This window comes from Triturus cristatus, chromosome 6 (genome assembly GCF_964204655.1).
Source record: "Triturus cristatus chromosome 6, aTriCri1.1, whole genome shotgun sequence".
Lineage (NCBI taxonomy): Eukaryota > Metazoa > Chordata > Amphibia > Caudata > Salamandridae > Triturus > Triturus cristatus.
Window position 1 is genome coordinate 1,887,588,960 of NC_140589.1, and position 21,590 is coordinate 1,887,610,549.

The 21,590-nt window shown below is 45.7% G+C and overlaps 1 protein-coding gene across 1 annotated transcript in view; it reads left to right on the top strand.

Annotated features, from left to right (window-relative positions):
* The window catches only part of LOC146822305 (protein LEG1 homolog), a 282,602-nt gene that overhangs the window by 151,992 nt on the left and 109,020 nt on the right, over positions 1-21,590 (top strand). The window contains exon 4 of the mRNA XM_085613393.1: positions 15,279-15,397. Coding sequence (XP_085469519.1) covers positions 15,279-15,397 — 119 coding nt within the window. The remainder of the gene's footprint in view (positions 1-15,278; positions 15,398-21,590) is intronic.

Sequence of the window (21,590 nt, forward strand, 5' to 3'; positions counted from 1 at the left end):
CCGGAGTGAAGTGAATGAAGCTATGATGGATGCAGTTCACTGTTATAGAATGATGCTTAGCTGTGGGGCATCGGAGTGAAGTGAATGAAGCTATGATGAATGGAGTTCACTGTTATAGAATGATGCTTAGTGGTGGGGCACCGGAGAGAAGTGAATGAGCTATGATGGATGCAGTTCAGTGTTATAGAATGATGCTTAGCGATGGGGCATCGGAGTGAAGTGAATGAAGCTATGATGGATGCAGTTCACTATTACAGAATGATGCTTAGTGGTGGAGCACAGGAGTGAAGTGAATGAAGCTATGATAGATGCAGTTCACTGTTATAGAATGATGCTTAGCTGTGGGGCACCGGAGTGAAGTGAATGAAGCTATGATGTATGCAGTTCACCTTTATAGAATGATGCTTAGCGGTGGGGCACCGGAGTGAAGTGAATGAAGCTATGATGTATGCAGTTCACCTTTATAGAATGATGCTTAGCGGTGGGGCACCGGAGTGAAGTGAATGAAGCTATGATGGATGCAGTTCACTGTTACAGAATGATGCTTAAGGGTGGGGCACTGGAGTGAAGTGAATGAAGCTATGATGCATGCAGTTCACTGTTATAGAATGATGCTTAGCAGAGGGGCAAAGGGTGTGAGGTGAATGAAGCTATGATGGATGCAGTTTACTGTTATAGAAGGATGCTTAGCGGTGGGGCACCGGAGTGAAGTGAATGAAGCTATGATGGATGCAGTTTACTGTTATAGAATGATGCTCAGCAGTGGGGCACCGGAGTGAAGTGAATGAAACTATGATGGATGCAGTTCACTGTTACAGAATGATGCTTAGCGGTGGGGCACCGGAGTGAAGTGAATGAAGCTATCATGCATGCAGTTCACTGTTATAGAATGATGCTTAGCGGTGGGGCACCAGCGTGAAGTGAATGAAGCTATGATGGATGCAGTTCACTGTTATAGAATGATGCTTAGCAGTGGAGCACAGGAGTGAAGTGAATGAAGCTATGATGAATGCAGTTCACTGTTATAAAATGATGCTTAGCGGTGGGGCACCGGAGTGAAGTGAATGAAGCTATGATGGATGCAGTTCACTGTTATAGAATGATGCTTAGTTTTGGGGCACCGGAGTAAAGTGAATGAAGCTATGATGGATGCAGTTCACTGTTATAGAATGATGCTCAGCGGTGGGGCACCGGAGTGAAGTGAATGAAGCTATGATGAACGCAGTTCACTGTTATAGAATGATGCTTAGCGGTTGGGCACCGGAGCGAAGTGAATGAAGCTGTGATTGCTGCAGTTCACTGTTATAAAATGATGCTTAGCGTTGGGGCGCCAGAGTGAAGTGAATGAAAGTATGATGTATGCAGTTCACTGTTATAGAATGATGCTTAGCGGTGGGACATAGGAGTGAAGTGAATGAAGCTATGATGCATGCAGTTCACTGTTACAGAATGATGCTCAGCGGTGGGACATAGGAGTGAAGTGAATGAAGCTATGATGGATGCAGTTCACTGTTACAGAATGATGCTCAGCGGTGTGGCACCGGAGTGAAGTGAATGAAGCTATGATGGATGCAGTTCACTGTTACAGAATGATGCTCAGCGGTGGGGCACCGGAGTGAAGTGAATGAAGCTATGATGGATGCAGTTCACTGTTATAGAATGATGCTTAGTGGTGGGGCACCGGAGTGAAGTGAATGAAGCTATGATGGATGCAGTTCACTGTTATAGAATGATGCTTAAGGGTGGGGCACTGGAGTGAAGTGAATGAAGCTATGATGCATGCAGTTCACTGTTATAGAATGATGCTTAGCAGTGGGTCAAAGGGTGTGAGGTGAATGAAGCTATGATGGATGCAGTTCACTGTTATAGAATGATGCTTAGCAGTGGGGCAAAGGGTGTGAGGTGAATGAAGTTATGATGGATGCAGTTTACTGTTATAGAATGATGCTTAGCAGTGGGGCACCGGAGTGAAGTGAATGAAGCTATGATGGATGCAGTTCACTGTTATAGAATGATGCTTAGCGGTGGGGCACCGGAGTGAAGTGAATGAAGCTATGATTGATGCAGTTCACTGTTACAGAATGATGCTTAGCGGTGGAGCACAAGAGTGAAGTGAATGAAGCTGTGATGGATGCAGTTCACTGTTACAGAATGATGCTCAGCGGTGGGGCACAGGAGCGAAGTGAATGAAGCTATGATGGATGCAGTTCACTGTTATAGAATGATGCTTAGCGGTGGGGCACCGGAGTGAAGTGAATGAAGCTATGATGTATGCAGTTTACTGTTATAGAATGATGCTTAGCGGTGGGGCACCGGAGTGAAGTGAATGAAACTATGATGGATGCAGTTCTCTGTTATAGAATGATGCTTAGCGGTGGGGCACCGGAGTGAAGTGAATGAAGCTATGATGGATGCAGTTCACTGTTATAGAATGATGCTTAGCGGTGGGGCACCGGAGAGAAGTGAATGAAGCTATGATGGATGCAGATCACTGTTACAGAATGATGCTCAGCGGTGGGGCACCGGAGTGAAGTGAATGAAGCTATGATGGATGCAGTTCACTGTTATAGAATGATGCTTAGTGGTGGGGCACCGGAGTGAAGTGAACGAAGCTATGATGGATGCAGTTCACTGTTATAGAATGATGCTTAGTGGTGGGGCACCGGAGTGAAGTGAACGAAGCTATGATGGATGCAGTTCACTGTTATAGAATGATGCTTAGTGGTGGGGCACCGGAGTGAAGTGAATGAAGCTATGATATATGCAGTTCACTGTTACAGAATGATGCTCAGCGGTGGGGCACCGGAGTGAAGTGAATGAAGCTATGATGGATGCAGTTCACTGTTATAGAATGATGCTTAGTGGTGGGGCACCGGAGTGAAGTGAACGAAGCTATGATGGATGCAGTTCACTGTTATAGAATGATGCTTAGCGGTGGGGCACCGGAGTGAAGTGCTTGAAGCTATGATGGATGCAGTTCGATGTTACAGTATGATGCTTAGCGGTGGAGCACAGGAGTGAAGTGAATGAAGCTATGATGGGTGCAGTTCACTGTTACACAATGATGCTCATCGGTGGGGCACCGGAGCAAAGTAAATGAAGCTATGATGGATGCAGTTCACTGGTATAGAATGATGCATAGCGGTGGGGCACCGGAGTGAAGTGAATGAAGCTATGATGGATGCAGTTCACTGTTATAGAATGATGCTCAGCAGTGGAGCACAAGAGTGAAATGAATGAAGCTGTGATGGATGCAGTTCACTGTTACAGAATGATGCTCAGCGGTGGGGCACCGGAGCGAAGTAAATGAAGCTATGATGGATGCAGTTCACTGTCATAGAATGATGCTCAGCAGTGGAGCACAAGAGTGAAGTGAACGAAGCTGTGATGGATGCAGTTCACTGTTACAGAAAAAAATGCTCAGCAGTGGGGCACCAGAGCAAAGTGAATGAAGCTATGATGTATGCAGTTCACTGTTATAGAATGATGCTTAGCGGTGGGGCACAGGAGTGAAGTGAATGAAGCTATGATGTATGCAGTTCACTGTTATAGAATGATGCTTAGCGGTGGGGCACCGGAGTGAAGTGAATGAAGCTATGATGGATGCAGTTCGATGTTACAGTATGATGCTTAGCGGTGGGATATAGGAGTGAAGTGAATGAAGCTATGATGTATGCAGTTCACTGTTATAGAATGATGCTTAGCGGTGGGGCACCGGAGTGAAGTGAATGAAGCTGTGATGGATGCATTTCACTGTTACAGAAAGATGCTCAGAGGTGGGGCACTGGAGTGAAGTGAATGAAGCTATGATGGATGCAGTTCACTGTTATAGAATGATGCTTAGCGGTGGGGCACCGGAGTGAAGTGAATGAAGCTATGATGGATGCAGTTCACTGTTACAGAATGATGCTTAGGGGTGGGGCACCGGAGTGAAGTGAATGAAGCTATGATGTATGCAGTTCACTGTTACAGAATGATGCTTAGCGGTGGGGCACCGGAGTGAAGTGAATGAAGCTATGATGGATGCAGTTTACTGGTATAGAATGATGCTTAACGGTGGGGCACCGGAGAGAAGTGAATGAAGCTATGATGGATGCAGTTTACTGTTATAGAATGATGCTTAGCGGTGGGGCACCGGAGTGAAGTGAATGAAGCTGTGATGGATGCAGTTCACTGTGACAAAATGATGCTCATCGGTGGGGCACCGGAGCGAAGTGAATGAAGCTATGATGGATGCAGTTCACTGTTATAGAATGATGCTCATCGGTGGGGCACCGGAGCGAAGTGAATGAAGCTATGATGGATGCAGTTCACTGTTATAGAATGATGCTCAAAAGTGGAGCACAAGAGTGAAGTGAATGAAGCTGTGATGGATGCAGTTCACTGTTATAGAATGATGCTCAAAAGTGGAGCACAAGAGTGAAGTTAATGAAGCTGTGATGGATGCAGTTCACTGTTATAGAATGATTCTCAGCTGTGGGGCTCCGGAGCGAAGTGAATGAAGCTGTGATGTATGCAGTTCACTGTTATAGAATGATGCTCAGCGGTGGGGCACCAGAGCAAAGTGAATGAAGCTATGATGGATGCAGTTCACTGTTATCGAATGATGCTTAGCGGTGGGGCACCGGTGTGAATTGAATGAAGCTATGATGTATGCAGTTCACTGTTATAGAATGATTGAGAGAAGTTGGCCTGCTATATGCTGGTCACTAGTTATAGTGGCCACCTTGCACCAGTCCAATTCGACTCTTATGATGTTAGGTTTAAAAGACAACCTTTAAAGAAAGCTATCCTACTGGTAGCTGTGGAGAGCAGCCTTCAGGCTAAGTCTTGAAGGAGTGTTAAGATTATTGTTTTACCACATATAACCTCTTGAATGACCAAATGAAAGAGTATTCCACACAGGCATATATATATAATATATGTATTTATTCTAGACAGAATCCCACAGTCTCTTTATGAGGCTAAGGCAAAGTTATACATAAAACAAGCATTGGTAGATACAAATAAATAGCACTGTTAACATTGGGTCCCCGGGGGGAACCAAACCATATACTAAAATAGTGGTATAAGAACCACAACAATTCTACAGACAATGCCTAGGGCATTTAAGATCACTTGCCCCTTAAGAATCCACCCCAAGTGATGAGGAAGGGGATCCACGGGAGGCGCGTGCAGTGGAAGTAGCTGCTATCGGGATCTCTATTAAAGCCTATGGAGAATGTTGCGGTTGGAAATAAAACATTTAAAAATACTTCTAGCAGGAGTACAAAGTTAAAACTTTAAAGGTAAGCTTTTGAGGAGCCCACAACCTCGAGAGTACCGTAGTACCACTGTTACCTGCCCCAGGGAAGCCGGGTGCATAGGTCGATTTCGATGTCGGGTCGCGGGCTGATTTTCAATGGGAAAATAGTCAAAAGTTCTGCTAGCCAAAAGCGTCGATGATGCCGTAAAGATCAAAGATGTGAAGATTGAAGAAAAGGACCTGAAAGCAGAGGGGACAGAGTCTGGGTCACTGCAGGGTGACCAGGAGGCTCAAAGCAAAGAGCCCTTCGATGTCGGGTGCTTCAGGTTGAAGGTGGTGTAGCTTGGATCTGCAGCCACGGACTCCGGGAGGTGTCAAGGAAGGCCAGCTTCTGGAGGGCAACTGTCCCTTATCGGATGAGGGTCGCTGCGGTGTTAGTGTCCGGATTGGATCCACTAAGCCTTGGCAACCGCAACCCACGCAAGATGAACAAATCTGCTACGGTGCAGACCCACGAGGTCTGAGAGAGGTCTCCTTCAAAGAGACTGTAGAGCAGGCCTGGAGCAACAAGGGGAACTCTTGTTTGTGAAGATTGACCTCTGCTAGGCCCACAAGTCGAGAGACAAAGGACCGCGGGAGGCGGCAATTTGGAGTGCGTAAAAGGGCACCCACGGGCCACCGGAGGGGGCTAGGGCGCTGATACTTGGCAAAATTGCTGTAGAGTGGTTGGCTCAAAAACGGGCCAAAGCACAACTTCCCCACTGGTCAGGGTCATGTGCTATGCAAGAGGTGGCCGGTGTCCTGGGGTATTGGGGATCTCGGCACCCACACGGTCCACGGTGCCCAAACTTGTTGAGCACACTCACTGGCCTCTAGGATGCGCTGAAAACCCACCTCAAGGGAGCTGGAGGTCGTCGAAGTCTGAAGGAGCAGTGAGGTTCCAACCGGGTCACTTGCAGTGTTTCAGGTGCCTGCCAAGCGGGGGGATTACTCCTTTATCCCAAGGGAGATCTCTTCCGTCAGCTGGGCAGCAGCAAGTCAAAGTTCAAGAATGCAAAGTTTAAGATTAATCTGAGGCTCTGGGGCCACGTTATTCATCTTTATCCCCAAGATTAGGGGAGTGTCCATAGTAGTGTCCACAAATCAGTGGTGAGGCGGGAAAGGGTGGCTACACCCTCTCCCCTTTGTGAGTTTCCCACCTGGGCAAGGGGCAGGAGGCCCCTGAACCGGTTCCAAGCGGTGTATGCAGAATGTAGGCGCTGTAGCTGGCCTACGTGTAACTCTGAAAGGACATTTGGTGCACCCACCCTGTTCCAATCCACATATCCTGTCTGGGGAGGTGCTGGCACCTCCCTGCCACAGGAGCCCTATTGTCCAGCTGTCGAGGCTGGGATTTTCCCCAGCAACAGGCAGCCAGAGTTGTGGAGGTGGCCGGTAGTATCCATTTTGTGTTACCTGTGCACTTTTAAATTGGTGTCTAAATTCTACCGCTTTTCCCATATCGCCCCTCTAGCAGGGGGGAATTGTACCCTCATGCCCATGGCTGGACTGGGGGTATGATTGCTACATGTTTGACACCAAACACGATATGGTTCTGTGTAGCCATACTCAAGTTATCGCAATGACGCGATTGACTTATAATGCGGTTAAGAGTATATGGTATAGCTACACTACAAACAACCCAGCAATGATTTTACGAATGTTGCAGAGGGGTCCTACTCAAGTAGGGGTCCCCCCTCACACATATCTCAGCACCCTGCCTTGTAGGATTTCCAAGGCCTGCTATAGGGGTGACCTATGAGAGTACATGTGTTGTAATGGGGTGGGATATAGGCTTCCTATATCCCTGTAAGGGGTGCTAGGACCACCTTACCCAGACTACAGTAGTGGTCTGGTGGTGTCATTTTGTATGGCTGTCCCAGGGTGGCACAATAAGTGCTGCAGCCCTGGTAGGCCTACTGAGGGACCCATGCCCTGGGTACCTAGGGTACCATCTACAAGGGACTGGCAGGGTATCCTCAGCATCCAATTGGTTAGTACCTAGGGTACTCACATAGTTTAACAGAGGAAGCAGATAGGCTGGGGTCCTGAATGGCAGGGTTACAGCCTGGCTAGAGTCATAAAACAGTCAAAACATCAGCAAAAAGTTGGGGGCAACTATGCAGTCGATGCCAATCTCCTACAATGATGCTTAGCGGTGGAGCAGAGGAGCGAAGTGAATGAAGCTATGATGGATGCAGTTCACTGTTATAGAATGATGCTTAGCGTTGGGGCACCGGAGCGAAGTGAATGAAGCTATGATGGATGCAGTTCACTGTTATAGAATGATGCTTAGCGGTGGGGCACCGGAGCGAAGTGAATGAAGCTATGATGGATGCAGTTCACTGTTATAGCATGATGCTTAGCGGTGGGGCACTGGAGTGAAGTGAATGAAGCTATGCTGCATGCAGTTCACTGTTACAGAATGATGCTTAGCGGTATGGCACCGTAGAGAAGTGAACGGAGCTTTGATTGATGCAGTTCACTGTTATAGAATGATGCTTAGCGGTGAGGCACTGGAGTGAAGTGAATGAAGCTATGATGCATGCAGTTCACTGTTACAGAATGATGCTCAGCGGTGGGGCACCGGAGCGAAGTGAATGAAGCTATGATGGATGCAGTTCACTGTTATAGAATGATGCTTAGCGGTGGGTAACCGGAGTGAAGTGAATGAAGCTATGATGGATGCAGTTCACTGTTATAGAATGATGCTTAGCGGTGGGTAACCGGAGTGAAGTGAATGAAGCTATGATGGATGCAGTTCACTGTTATAGAATGATGCTTAGCGGTGGGTAACCGGAGTGAAGTGAATGAAGCTATGATGGATGCAGTTCACTGTTATAGAATGATGCTTAGCGGTGGGTCAAAGGGTGTGAGGTGAATGAAGCTATGATGGATGCAGTTCACTGTTATGGAATGATCCTTAGCGGTGGAGCACAGGAGTGAAGTGAATGAAGCTATGAAAAATGCAGTTCACTGTTATAGAATGATGCTTAGCGGTGGAGCACAGGAGTGAAGTGAATGAAGCTAAGATGGATGCAGTTCACTATTATAGAATGATGCTCAGCAGTGGAACACAAGAGTGAAGTGAATGAAGCTGTGATGGATGCAGTTCACTGTTACAGAATGATGCTCAGCAGTGGAGCACAAGAGTGAAGTGAATGAAGCTGTGATGGATGCAGTTCACTGTTACAGAATGATGCTCAGCTGTGGGGCACCGGAGTGAAGTGAGTGAAGCTATGATGTATGCAGTTCACTGTTATAGAATGATGCTTAGCGGTGGAGCAGAGGAGCGAAGTGAATGAAGCTATGATGAATGCAGTTCACTGTTATAGAATGATGCTTAGCAGTGGGGCACCGGAGTGAAGTGAATGAAGCTATGATGGATGCAATTCACTGTTATAGAATGATGCTTAGCGGTGGGGCACAGGAGTGAAGTGAATGAAGCTATGATGGATGCAGTTCACTTTTATAGAGTGATGCTTAGCGGTGGGGCACCGGAGTGAAGTGAATGAAGCAATTATGGATTCAGTTCACTGTTACAGAATGATGCTTAGCGGTGGGGCACCGGAGTGAAGTGAATGATGCTATGATATATGCAGTTCACTGTTATAGAATGATGCTTAGCGGTGGGGCACCGGAGCGAAGTGAATGAAGCTATGATGGATGCAGTTCACTGTTACAGAATGATGCTCAGTGGTGGGGCACCGGAGTGAAGTGAATGAAGCTATGATGTATGCAGTTCACTGTTATAGAATGATGCTCAGCAGTGGAGCACAAGAGTGAAGTGAATAAAGCTGTGATGGATGCAGTTCACTGTTACAGAATGATGCTCAGCGGTGGGGCACTGGAGCGAAGTGAATGAAGCTATGATGGATGCAGTTCACTGTTATAGAATGAAGCTTAGCGGTGGGGCACCAGAGTGAAGTGAATGAAGCTATGATGGATGCAGTTCACTGTTATAGAATGATGCTTAGCAGTGGAGCAAAAGAGTGAAGTGAATGAAGCTGTGATGGATGCAGTTCACTATTACAGAATGATGCTCAGCGGTGGGGCACCGGAGCGAAGTGAATGAAGCTATGATGGATGCAGTTCACTGTTATAGAATGATGCTTAACGGTGGGGTACCGGAGTGAAGTGAATGAAGCTATGACGGATGCAGTTCACTGTTATAGAATGATGCTTACCGGTGGGGCACCGGAGTGAAGTGCTTGAAGCTATGATGGATGCAGTTCGATGTTACAGTATGATGCTTAGCGATGGAGCACAGGAGTGAAGTGAATGAAGCTATGATGGATGCAGTTCACTGTTATAGAATGATGCTTACCGGTGGGGCACTGGAGTGAAGTGAATGAAGCTATGATGTATGCAGTTCACTGTTATAGAATGATGCTTAGCGGTGGGGCACCGGAGTGAAGTGAATGAAGCTTTGATGGATGGAGTTCACTGTTACAGAATGATGCTCAGCGGTGGGGCACCGGAGTGAAGTGAATGACGCTATGATGGATGCAGTTCACTGTTACAGAATGATGCTCAGCTGTGGGGCACCGGAGTGAAGTGAGTGAAGCTATGATGTATGCAGTTCACTGTTATAGAATGATGCTTAGCGGTGGAGCAGAGGAGCGAAGTGAATGAAGCTATGATGAATGCAGTTCACTGTTATAGAATGATGCTTAGCGGTGGGGCACCGGAGTGAAGTGAATGAAGCTATGATGGATGCAATTCACTGTTATAGAATGATGCTTAGCGGTGGGGCACAGGAGTGAAGTGAATGAAGCTATGATGGATGCAGTTCACTTTTATAGAGTGATGCTTAGCGGTGGGCCACCGGAGTGAAGTGAATGAAGCTATGATGGATGCATTTCACTGCTATAGAATGATGCTAAGCGGTGGGGCACCGGAGTGAAGTGAATGAAGCTATGATGGATGCAGTTCACTGTTACAGAATGATGCTTAGCGGTGGGGCACCGGAGTGAAGTGAATGAAGCTATGATGGACGCAGTTCACTGTTATAGAATGATGCTTAGCGGTGGGGCACCGGAGTGAAGTGAATGAAGCTATGATGTATGCAGTTCACTGTTATAGAATGATGCTTAGCAGTGGAGCAAAAGAGTGAAGTGAATGAAGCTGTGATGGATGCAGTTCACTATTACAGAATGATGCTTAGCGGTTGGGCACTGGAGTGAAGTGAATGAAGCTATGATGGATGCAGTTCACTGTTATAGAATGATGCTTAACGGTGGGGTACCGGAGTGAAGTGAATGAAGCTATGATGGATGCAGTTCATTGTTACAGAATGATGCTTAGCGGTGGAGCACAGGAGTGAAGTGAATGAAGCTATAATGGATGCAGTTCACTGTTATAGAATGATGCTTAGCGGTGGGGCACCGGAGTGAAGTGAATGAAGCTATGACGGATGCAGTTCACTGTTATAGAATGATGCTTAGCGGTGGGGCACCGAAATGAAGTGCTTGAAGCTATGATGGATGCAGTTCGATGTTACAGTATGATGCTTAGCGATGGAGCACAGGAGTGAAGTGAATGAAGCTATGATGGATGCAGTTCACTGTTATAGAATGATGCTTAACGGTGGGGTACCGGAGTGAAGTGAATGAAGCTATGATGGATGCAGTTCATTGTTACAGAATGATGCTTAGCGGTGGGGCACCGGAGTGAAGTGAATAAAGCTATGATGGATGCAGTTCACTGTTATAGAATGATGCTTACCGGTAGGGCACCGGAGTGAAGTGAATGACGCTATGATGGATGCAGTTCATTGTTACAGAATGATGCTCAGCGGTGTGGCACCGGAGTGAAGTGAATGAAGCTATAATGGATGCAGTTCACTGTTATAGAATGATGCTTAGGGGTGGGGCACCGGTGTGAAGTGAATGAAGCTATAATGGATGCAGTTCACTGTTATAGAATGATGCTTAGGGGTGGGGCACCGGTGTGAAGTGAATGAAGCTATGATGGATGCAGTTCACTGTTATAGAATGATGCTTAGCGGTGGGGCACCGGAGTGAAGTGCATGAAGCTATGACGGATGCAGTTCGATGTTACAGTATGATGCTTAGCGGTGGAGCACAGGAGTGAAGTGAATGAAGCTATGATGGATGCAGTTCACTGTTATAGAATGATGCTTAGCGGTGGGGCACTGGAGTGAAGTGAATGAAGCTATGATGTATGCAGTTCACTGTTATAGAATGATGCTTAGCGGTGGGGCACCGGAGTGAAGTGAATGAAGCTATGATGGATGGAGTTCACTGTTACAGAATGATGCTCAGCAGTGGAGCACAGGAGTGAAGTGAATGAAGCTATGATGGATGCATTTCACTGTTATAGAATGATGCTTAGCGGTGGGGCACTGGAGTGAAGTGAATGAAGCTATGATGCATGCAGTTCACTGTTACAGAATGATGCTTAGCGGTGGGACATAGGAGTGAAGTGAATGAAGCTATGATGGATGCAGTTCACTGTTATAGAATGATGCTTAGCGGTGGGACATAGGAGTGAAGTGAATGAAGCTATGATGGATGCAGTTCACTGTTATAGAATGATGCTTAGCTTTGGGGCACCGGAGTGAAGTGAATGCAGCTATGATGTATGCAGTTCACTGTTATAGAATGATTCTTAGCGGTGGAGCAAAGGAGTGAAGTGAATGAAGCTGTTATGGATGCAGTTCACTGTTATAAAATGATGCTTAGCGGTGGAGCACAGGAGTGAAGTGAACGAAGCTATGATGGATGCAGTTCACTGTTACAGAATGATGCTCAGTGGTGGACCACAGGAGTGAAGTGAATGAAGCTATGATGTATGCAGTTCACTGTTATAGAATGATGCTCAGCAGTGGAGCACAAGAGTGAAGTGAATGAAGCTGTGATGGATGCAGTTCACTGTTACAGAATGATGCTCAGCGGTGGGGCACTGGAGCGAAGTGAATGAAGCTATGATGGATGCAGTTCACTGTTATAGAATGATGCTTAGCGGTGGGGCACCAGAGTGAAGTGAATGAAAGTATGATGTATGCAGTTCACTGTTATAGAATGATGCTTAGCAGTGGAGCAAAAGAGTGAAGTGAATGAGGCTATGATGGATACAGTTCACTGTTATAGAATGATGCTTAGCGGTGGAGCACAGGAGCGAAGTGAATGAAGCTATGATGGATGCAGTTCACTGTTATAGAATGATGCTTAGCGGTGGGGCACCAGCGTGAAGTGAATGAAGCTATGATGGATGCAGTTCACTGTTATAGAATGATGCTTAGCAGTGGAGCACAGGAGTGAAGTGAATGAAGCTATGATGGATGCAGTTCACTGTTATAGAATGATGCTTAGCGGTGGGGCACCGGAGTGAAGTGAATGAAGCTATGATGGATGCAGTTCATTGTTATAGAATTATGCTTAGCGGTGGGGCACCGGAGTGAAGTGCATTAAGCTATGATGGATGCAGTTCGATGTTACAGTATGATGCTTAGCGGTGGGGCACTGAAGTGAAGTCAATGAAGCTATGATGGATGCAGTTCACTGTTATAGAATGATGCTTAGCGGTGGGGCACTGGAGTGAAGTGAATGAAGCTATGATGTATGCAGTTCACTGTTATAGAATGATGCTTAGCGGTGGGGCACCGGAGTGAAGTGAATGAAGCTATGATGGATGGAGTTCACTGTTACAGAATGATGCTCAGCGGTGGGGCACCGGAGTGAAGTGAATGAAGCTATGATGGATGCAGTTCACTGTTATAGAATGATGCTTAGCGGTGGGGCACTGGAGTGAAGTGAATGAAGCTATGATGTATGCAGTTCACTGTTATAGAATGATGCTTAGCGGTGAGGCACCGGAGTGAAGTGAATGAAGCTATGATGGATGGAGTTCACTGTTACAGAATGATGCTCAGCGGTGGGGCACCGGAGTGAAGTGAATGAAGCTATGATGGATGCAGTTCTCTGTTATAGAATGATGCTTAGCTGTGGGGCACCGTAATGAAGTGAATGAAGCTATGATGGATGCAGTTCACTGTTACAGAATGATACTTAGTGGTGGGGCACTGGAGTGAAGTGAATGAAGCTATGATGGATGCAGTTCACTGTTATAGAATGATGCTTTGTGGTGGGGCACCGGAGTGAAGTGAATGAAGCTATGATGGATGCAGTTTACTGTTATAGAATGATGCTTAGCAGTGGGGCAAAGGGAGTGAGGTGAATGAAGCTATGATGGATGCAGCTTACTGTTATAGAATGATGCTTAGCGGTGGGGCACCGGAGTGAAGTGAATGAAGCTATGATGGATGCAGTTCACTGTTATAGAATGATGCTTAGCGGTGGAGCAAAGGAGTGAAGTGAATGAAGCTGTTATGGATGCAGTTCACTGTTATAGAATGATGCTTAGCGGTGGAGCACAGGAGTGAAGTAAATGAAGCTAAGATGGATGCAGTTTACTGTTATAGAATGATGCTTAGCAGTGGGGCAAAGGGTGTGAGGTGAATGAAGCTATGATGGATGCAGTTCACTGTTTTAGAATGATGCTTAGCAGTGGAGCACAGGAGTGAAGTGAATGAAGCTATGATGGATGCAGTTCACTGTTATAGAATGATGCTTAGCGGTGGAGCACAAGAGTGAAGTAAATGAAGCTGTGATGGATGCAGTTCACTGTTACAGAATGATGCTCATCGGTGGGGCACCGGAGCGAAGTGAATGAAGCTATGATGGATGCAGTTCACTTTTATAGAATGATGCTCAGCAGTGGAGCACAAGAGTGAAGTGAATGAAGCTGTGATGGATGCAGTTCACTGTTACAGAATGCTGCTCAGCGGTGGGGCACCGGAGCGAAGTGAATGAAGCTATCATGTATGCAGTTCACTGTTATACAATGATGCTCAGCAGTGGAGCACAAGAGTGAAGTGAATGAAGCTGTGATCGATGCAGTTCACTGTTATAGAATGATGCTTGGTGGTGGGGCACCGGAGTGAAGTAAATGTAAATGTACAGATATTTATATAGCGCAAATCACCAACCAGTCTCTAAGCGCTTGCTTAGGGAACCCGTCCTGGTATTCCCCTGTGAGATATCCCAGCAGGGCATCCACAAGGTGAAAGCCAGGCATCCCGCCGCGAGGGGCCATTGTGGAGATTAAGCAAGCTATTGCCCAGAGTTGCAGAGTGTGAACCCATGAATCAAGTATGCACTGGAGCGAGAATTATCGAGTCCATGGACAATTTATGGACTCAAGACCCAGCCGAGCCGGGAATTGAACCCTGGTCCCAGGCTGACCTCTGCTTCCAGGTCTGCCTACTCTAACCAGTGAGCCACACTTCTGAATGAAGCTGTGATGGATGCAGTTCACTGTTACAGAATGATGCTTGGTGGTGGGGCACCGGAGTGAAGTGAATGAAGCTGTGATGGATGCAGTTCACTGTTTTAGAATGACACTTAGCGGTGGGGCAAAGGGTGTGAGGTGAATGGATTGATCTAATATATATGTTTCAGAAATCGTAACACTACTTCTATTGGGAATGGTTGCTATAAAACCAATCAAATATTGTTGGTGCTATTTTCTAATAAAATTAAAACTTTGAATTTGTGGAACTAATCAAGATAATTCTGTAGCTCGTCTTGTTTCCAGAATCCATCAGCCTTTGCCATTGTTGGCCAGCATTAGTGGTCCAGTCCTATTCTAGAACGTGATGCTCCATGGCAGAAATCTTCTATTTAAAGCACAAAACACTTTTGTATTATAACACGTCATGGCATTCCAAGACATAGAGACTAGAGAGAATACATAAAGCACGCACTGTGCATGGCACTGGCCTCTGAAGCAGCAGCAGACACAGCAAAGCTAGTGCTTCTCACATGTTTATAAAACCACTTTATGATTATATGTCCTTGTGTCCAAAGCACAAGATATTGCAAAGCTCAGGTGTTCTCTATAGGAGGATGTAAGTTTATAATGCGTGCTGCCTATAACCTAACACTATGACTGATCTGTCCTGTTTCAGATGTTGAAGGAAACCACACCAGACTCTGATGTTCCAGCTACTGTTGATCGTCTGGAGCATCTCATGTGGGAAGGACATGAGGCGTCGATTGAAGCTGCGCTTCCAATATGCAAGAACAGGTAATGTGTAGTACATTTGTAGAAGCCACCTCTATGCTTCATGTCACACACAACCTGTAGTCAGACACAGCATGTGGAACAAGAGGACACATACAGCACTACTCGCAAAGGTAACCTTACACAAGAGGACATCTTTTGAGTAACGTTACTGCATATCCTATTAACAATTTACAAGTGCAAAGGTACACAAATATATAGACTTACATCCCCAAACCCTTAAAGAGTTCATAAACCCAGCTCTCCCCGCGCTGCTGCATCATTCTTGTTCCTATCTTCTTGCTTTATCCCCCGTTTTTTGAGCACTGTCTTTTTGCTTTTCCCTCGTTTTCATTGGTTTTTTCTTGTTTTTCCCCCCATTTTTTGAGTGCCTTCTCCTTGCTTTTCCACTGTTTTCTGGATGCCTTATCCTTACTTTTTACCCTGTTTTTTATATGCATTCTTCTTGCTTTTCCTGCATTTTTCCTGCTTTCTCGTTGCCTTTTCAGGCATTTTTTACGGCCTTCCCCTTCCTTTTCTCTCATTTTTTGTGTGCCTTTGCCTTGCTCTTCCCCTGCCACTCCCGTATTTCAACTCATTATTTCCCGCCTCCTGCCTGGCCCCACCCACCCCCTTCCGCACCCCTCCCTGCTCCAGGGCCTATTATGGGGAGGTCTCAGCATGACCCCATTGAGCTGGTGCCGGGTCCAGCTGTCCCATGTTGCTGCACCTCTCTTGCTTCTGTCTTCTCCTTGCTATTGCCCCTATTTTTAGGGTGCCTTCTCCTTGCTTCTTTCTTGCTCTCCCTGCTTTCTCCTTGCTTTTCGCAAGGTTTTTTGGATGCCATCTCATTGTTACTCCTTCATTTTCACAGCTTTCTCCTTGCTAGTTTCCCCATTTTTAGGGTGCCTTCTCCTTGCTTCTTTCTTGCTCTCCCTGCTTTCTCCTTGCTTTTCGCAAGGTTTTTTGGATGCCATCTCATTGTTACTCCTTCATTTTCACAGCTTTCTCCTTGCTAGTTTCCCCATTTTTAGGGTGCCTTCTCCTTGCTTCTTTCTTGCTCTCCCTGCTTTCTCCTTGCTTTTCGCAAGGTTTTTTGGATGCCATCTCATTGTTACTCCTTCATTTTCACAGCTTTCTCCTTGCTAGTTTCCCCATTTTTAGGGTGCCTTCTCCTTGCTTCTTTCTTGCTCTCCCTGCTTTCTCCTTGCTTTTCGCAAGGTTTTTTGGATGCCATCTCATTGTTACTCCTTCATTTTCACAGCTTTCTCCTTGCTAGTTTCCCCATTTTTAGGGTGCCTTCTCCTTGCTTCTTTCTTGCTCTCCCTGCTTTCTCCTTGCTTTTCGCAAGGTTTTTTGGATGCCATCTCATTGTTACTCCTTCATTTTCACAGCTTTCTCCTTGCTAGTTTCCCCATTTTTAGGGTGCCTTCTCCTTGCTTCTTTCTTGCTCTCCCTGCTTTCTCCTTGCTTTTCGCAAGGTTTTTTGGATGCCATCTCATTGTTACTCCTTCATTTTCACAGCTTTCTCCTTGCTAGTTTCCCCATTTTTAGGGTGCCTTCTCCTTGCTTCTTTCTTGCTCTCCCTGCTTTCTCCTTGCTTTTCGCAAGGTTTTTTGGATGCCATCTCATTGTTACTCCTTCATTTTCACAGCTTTCTCCTTGCTAGTTTCCCCATTTTTAGGGTGCCTTCTCCTTGCTTCTTTCTTGCTCTCCCTGCTTTCTCCTTGCTTTTCGCAAGGTTTTTTGGATGCCATCTCATTGTTACTCCTTCATTTTCACAGCTTTCTCCTTGCTAGTTTCCCCATTTTTAGGGTGCCTTCTCCTTGCTTCTTTCTTGCTCTCCCTGCTTTCTCCTTGCTTTTCGCAAGGTTTTTTGGATGCCATCTCATTGTTACTCCTTCATTTTCACAGCTTTCTCCTTGCTAGTTTCCCCATTTTTAGGGTGCCTTCTCCTTGCTTCTTTCTTGCTCTCCCTGCTTTCTCCTTGCTTTTCGCAAGGTTTTTTGGATGCCATCTCATTGTTACTCCTTCATTTTCACAGCTTTCTCCTTGCTAGTTTCCCCATTTTTAGGGTGCCTTCTCCTTGCTTCTTTCTTGCTCTCCCTGCTTTCTCCTTGCTTTTCGCAAGGTTTTTTGGATGCCATCTCATTGTTACTCCTTCATTTTCACAGCTTTCTCCTTGCTAGTTTCCCCATTTTTAGGGTGCCTTCTCCTTGCTTCTTTCTTGCTCTCCCTGCTTTCTCCTTGCTTTTCGCAAGGTTTTTTGGATGCCATCTCATTGTTACTCCTTCATTTTCACAGCTTTCTCCTTGCTAGTTTCCCCATTTTTAGGGTGCCTTCTCCTTGCTTCTTTCTTGCTCTCCCTGCTTTCTCCTTGCTTTTCGCAAGGTTTTTTGGATGCCATCTCATTGTTACTCCTTCATTTTCACAGCTTTCTCCTTGCTAGTTTCCCCATTTTTAGGGTGCCTTCTCCTTGCTTCTTTCTTGCTCTCCCTGCTTTCTCCTTGCTTTTCGCAAGGTTTTTTGGATGCCATCTCATTGTTACTCCTTCATTTTCACAGCTTTCTCCTTGCTAGTTTCCCCATTTTTAGGGTGCCTTCTCCTTGCTTCTTTCTTGCTCTCCCTGCTTTCTCCTTGCTTTTCGCAAGGTTTTTTGGATGCCATCTCATTGTTACTCCTTCATTTTCACAGCTTTCTCCTTGCTAGTTTCCCCATTTTTAGGGTGCCTTCTCCTTGCTTCTTTCTTGCTCTCCCTGCTTTCTCCTTGCTTTTCGCAAGGTTTTTTGGATGCCATCTCATTGTTACTCCTTCATTTTCACAGCTTTCTCCTTGCTAGTTTCCCCATTTTTAGGGTGCCTTCTCCTTGCTTCTTTCTTGCTCTCCCTGCTTTCTCCTTGCTTTTCGCAAGGTTTTTTGGATGCCATCTCATTGTTACTCCTTCATTTTCACAGCTTTCTCCTTGCTAGTTTCCCCATTTTTAGGGTGCCTTCTCCTTGCTTCTTTCTTGCTCTCCCTGCTTTCTCCTTGCTTTTCGCAAGGTTTTTTGGATGCCATCTCATTGTTACTCCTTCATTTTCACAGCTTTCTCCTTGCTAGTTTCCCCATTTTTAGGGTGCCTTCTCCTTGCTTCTTTCTTGCTCTCCCTGCTTTCTCCTTGCTTTTCGCAAGGTTTTTTGGATGCCATCTCATTGTTACTCCTTCATTTTCACAGCTTTCTCCTTGCTAGTTTCCCCATTTTTAGGGTGCCTTCTCCTTGCTTCTTTCTTGCTCTCCCTGCTTTCTCCTTGCTTTTCGCAAGGTTTTTTGGATGCCATCTCATTGTTACTCCTTCATTTTCACAGCTTTCTCCTTGCTAGTTTCCCCATTTTTAGGGTGCCTTCTCCTTGCTTCTTTCTTGCTCTCCCTGCTTTCTCCTTGCTTTTCGCAAGGTTTTTTGGATGCCATCTCATTGTTACTCCTTCATTTTCACAGCTTTCTCCTTGCTAGTTTCCCCATTTTTAGGGTGCCTTCTCCTTGCTTCTTTCTTGCTCTCCCTGCTTTCTCCTTGCTTTTCGCAAGGTTTTTTGGATGCCATCTCATTGTTACTCCTTCATTTTCACAGCTTTCTCCTTGCTAGTTTCCCCATTTTTAGGGTGCCTTCTCCTTGCTTCTTTCTTGCTCTCCCTGCTTTCTCCTTGCTTTTCGCAAGGTTTTTTGGATGCCATCTCATTGTTACTCCTTCATTTTCACAGCTTTCTCCTTGCTAGTTTCCCCATTTTTAGGGTGCCTTCTCCTTGCTTCTTTCTTGCTCTCCCTGCTTTCTCCTTGCTTTTCGCAAGGTTTTTTGGATGCCATCTCATTGTTACTCCTTCATTTTCACAGCTTTCTCCTTGCTAGTTTCCCCATTTTTAGGGTGCCTTCTCCTTGCTTCTTTCTTGCTCTCCCTGCTTTCTCCTTGCTTTTCGCAAGGTTTTTTGGATGCCATCTCATTGTTACTCCTTCATTTTCACAGCTTTCTCCTTGCTAGTTTCCCCATTTTTAGGGTGCCTTCTCCTTGCTTCTTTCTTGCTCTCCCTGCTTTCTCCTTGCTTTTCGCAAGGTTTTTTGGATGCCATCTCATTGTTACTCCTTCATTTTCACAGCTTTCTCCTTGCTAGTTTCCCCATTTTTAGGGTGCCTTCTCCTTGCTTCTTTCTTGCTCTCCCTGCTTTCTCCTTGCTTTTCGCAAGGTTTTTTGGATGCCATCTCATTGTTACTCCTTCATTTTCACAGCTTTCTCCTTGCTAGTTTCCCCATTTTTAGGGTGCCTTCTCCTTGCTTCTTTCTTGCTCTCCCTGCTTTCTCCTTGCTTTTCGCAAGGTTTTTTGGATGCCATCTCATTGTTACTCCTTCATTTTCACAGCTTTCTCCTTGCTAGTTTCCCCATTTTTAGGGTGCCTTCTCCTTGCTTCTTTCTTGCTCTCCCTGCTTTCTCCTTGCTTTTCGCAAGGTTTTTTGGATGCCATCTCATTGTTACTCCTTCATTTTCACAGCTTTCTCCTTGCTAGTTTCCCCATTTTTAGGGTGCCTTCTCCTTGCTTCTTTCTTGCTCTCCCTGCTTTCTCCTTGCTTTTCGCAAGGTTTTTTGGATGCCATCTCATTGTTACTCCTTCATTTTCACAGCTTTCTCCTTGCTAGTTTCCCCATTTTTAGGGTGCCTTCTCCTTGCTTCTTTCTTGCTCTCCCTGCTTTCTCCTTGCTTTTCGCAAGGTTTTTTGGATGCCATCTCATTGTTACTCCTTCATTTTCACAGCTTTCTCCTTGCTAGTTTCCCCATTTTTAGGGTGCCTTCTCCTTGCTTCTTTCTTGCTCTCCCTGCTTTCTCCTTGCTTTTCGCAAGGTTTTTTGGATGCCATCTCATTGTTACTCCTTCATTTTCACAGCTTTCTCCTTGCTAGTTTCCCCATTTTTAGGGTGCCTTCTCCTTGCTTCTTTCTTGCTCTCCCTGCTTTCTCCTTGCTTTTCGCAAGGTTTTTTGGATGCCATCTCATTGTTACTCCTTCATTTTCACAGCTTTCTCCTTGCTAGTTTCCCCATTTTTAGGGTGCCTTCTCCTTGCTTCTTTCTTGCTCTCCCTGCTTTCTCCTTGCTTTTCGCAAGGTTTTTTGGATGCCATCTCATTGTTACTCCTTCATTTTCACAGCTTTCTCCTTGCTAGTTTCCCCATTTTTAGGGTGCCTTCTCCTTGCTTCTTTCTTGCTCTCCCTGCTTTCTCCTTGCTTTTCGCAAGGTTTTTTGGATGCCATCTCATTGTTACTCCTTCATTTTCACAGCTTTCTCCTTGCTAGTTTCCCCATTTTTAGGGTGCCTTCTCCTTGCTTCTTTCTTGCTCTCCCTGCTTTCTCCTTGCTTTTCGCAAGGTTTTTTGGATGCCATCTCATTGTTACTCCTTCATTTTCACAGCTTTCTCCTTGCTAGTTTCCCCATTTTTAGGGTGCCTTCTCCTTGCTTCTTTCTTGCTCTCCCTGCTTTCTCCTTGCTTTTCGCAAGGTTTTTTGGATGCCATCTCATTGTTACTCCTTCATTTTCACAGCTTTCTCCTTGCTAGTTTCCCCATTTTTAGGGTGCCTTCTCCTTGCTTCTTTCTTGCTCTCCCTGCTTTCTCCTTGCTTTTCGCAAGGTTTTTTGGATGCCATCTCATTGTTACTCCTTCATTTTCACAGCTTTCTCCTTGCTAGTTTCCCCATTTTTAGGGTGCCTTCTCCTTGCTTCTTTCTTGCTCTCCCTGCTTTCTCCTTGCTTTTCGCAAGGTTTTTTGGATGCCATCTCATTGTTACTCCTTCATTTTCACAGCTTTCTCCTTGCTAGTTTCCCCATTTTTAGGGTGCCTTCTCCTTGCTTCTTTCTTGCTCTCCCTGCTTTCTCCTTGCTTTTCGCAAGGTTTTTTGGATGCCATCTCATTGTTACTCCTTCATTTTCACAGCTTTCTCCTTGCTAGTTTCCCCATTTTTAGGGTGCCTTCTCCTTGCTTCTTTCTTGCTCTCCCTGCTTTCTCCTTGCTTTTCGCAAGGTTTTTTGGATGCCATCTCATTGTTACTCCTTCATTTTCACAGCTTTCTCCTTGCTAGTTTCCCCATTTTTAGGGTGCCTTCTCCTTGCTTCTTTCTTGCTCTCCCTGCTTTCTCCTTGCTTTTCGCAAGGTTTTTTGGATGCCATCTCATTGTTACTCCTTCATTTTCACAGCTTTCTCCTTGCT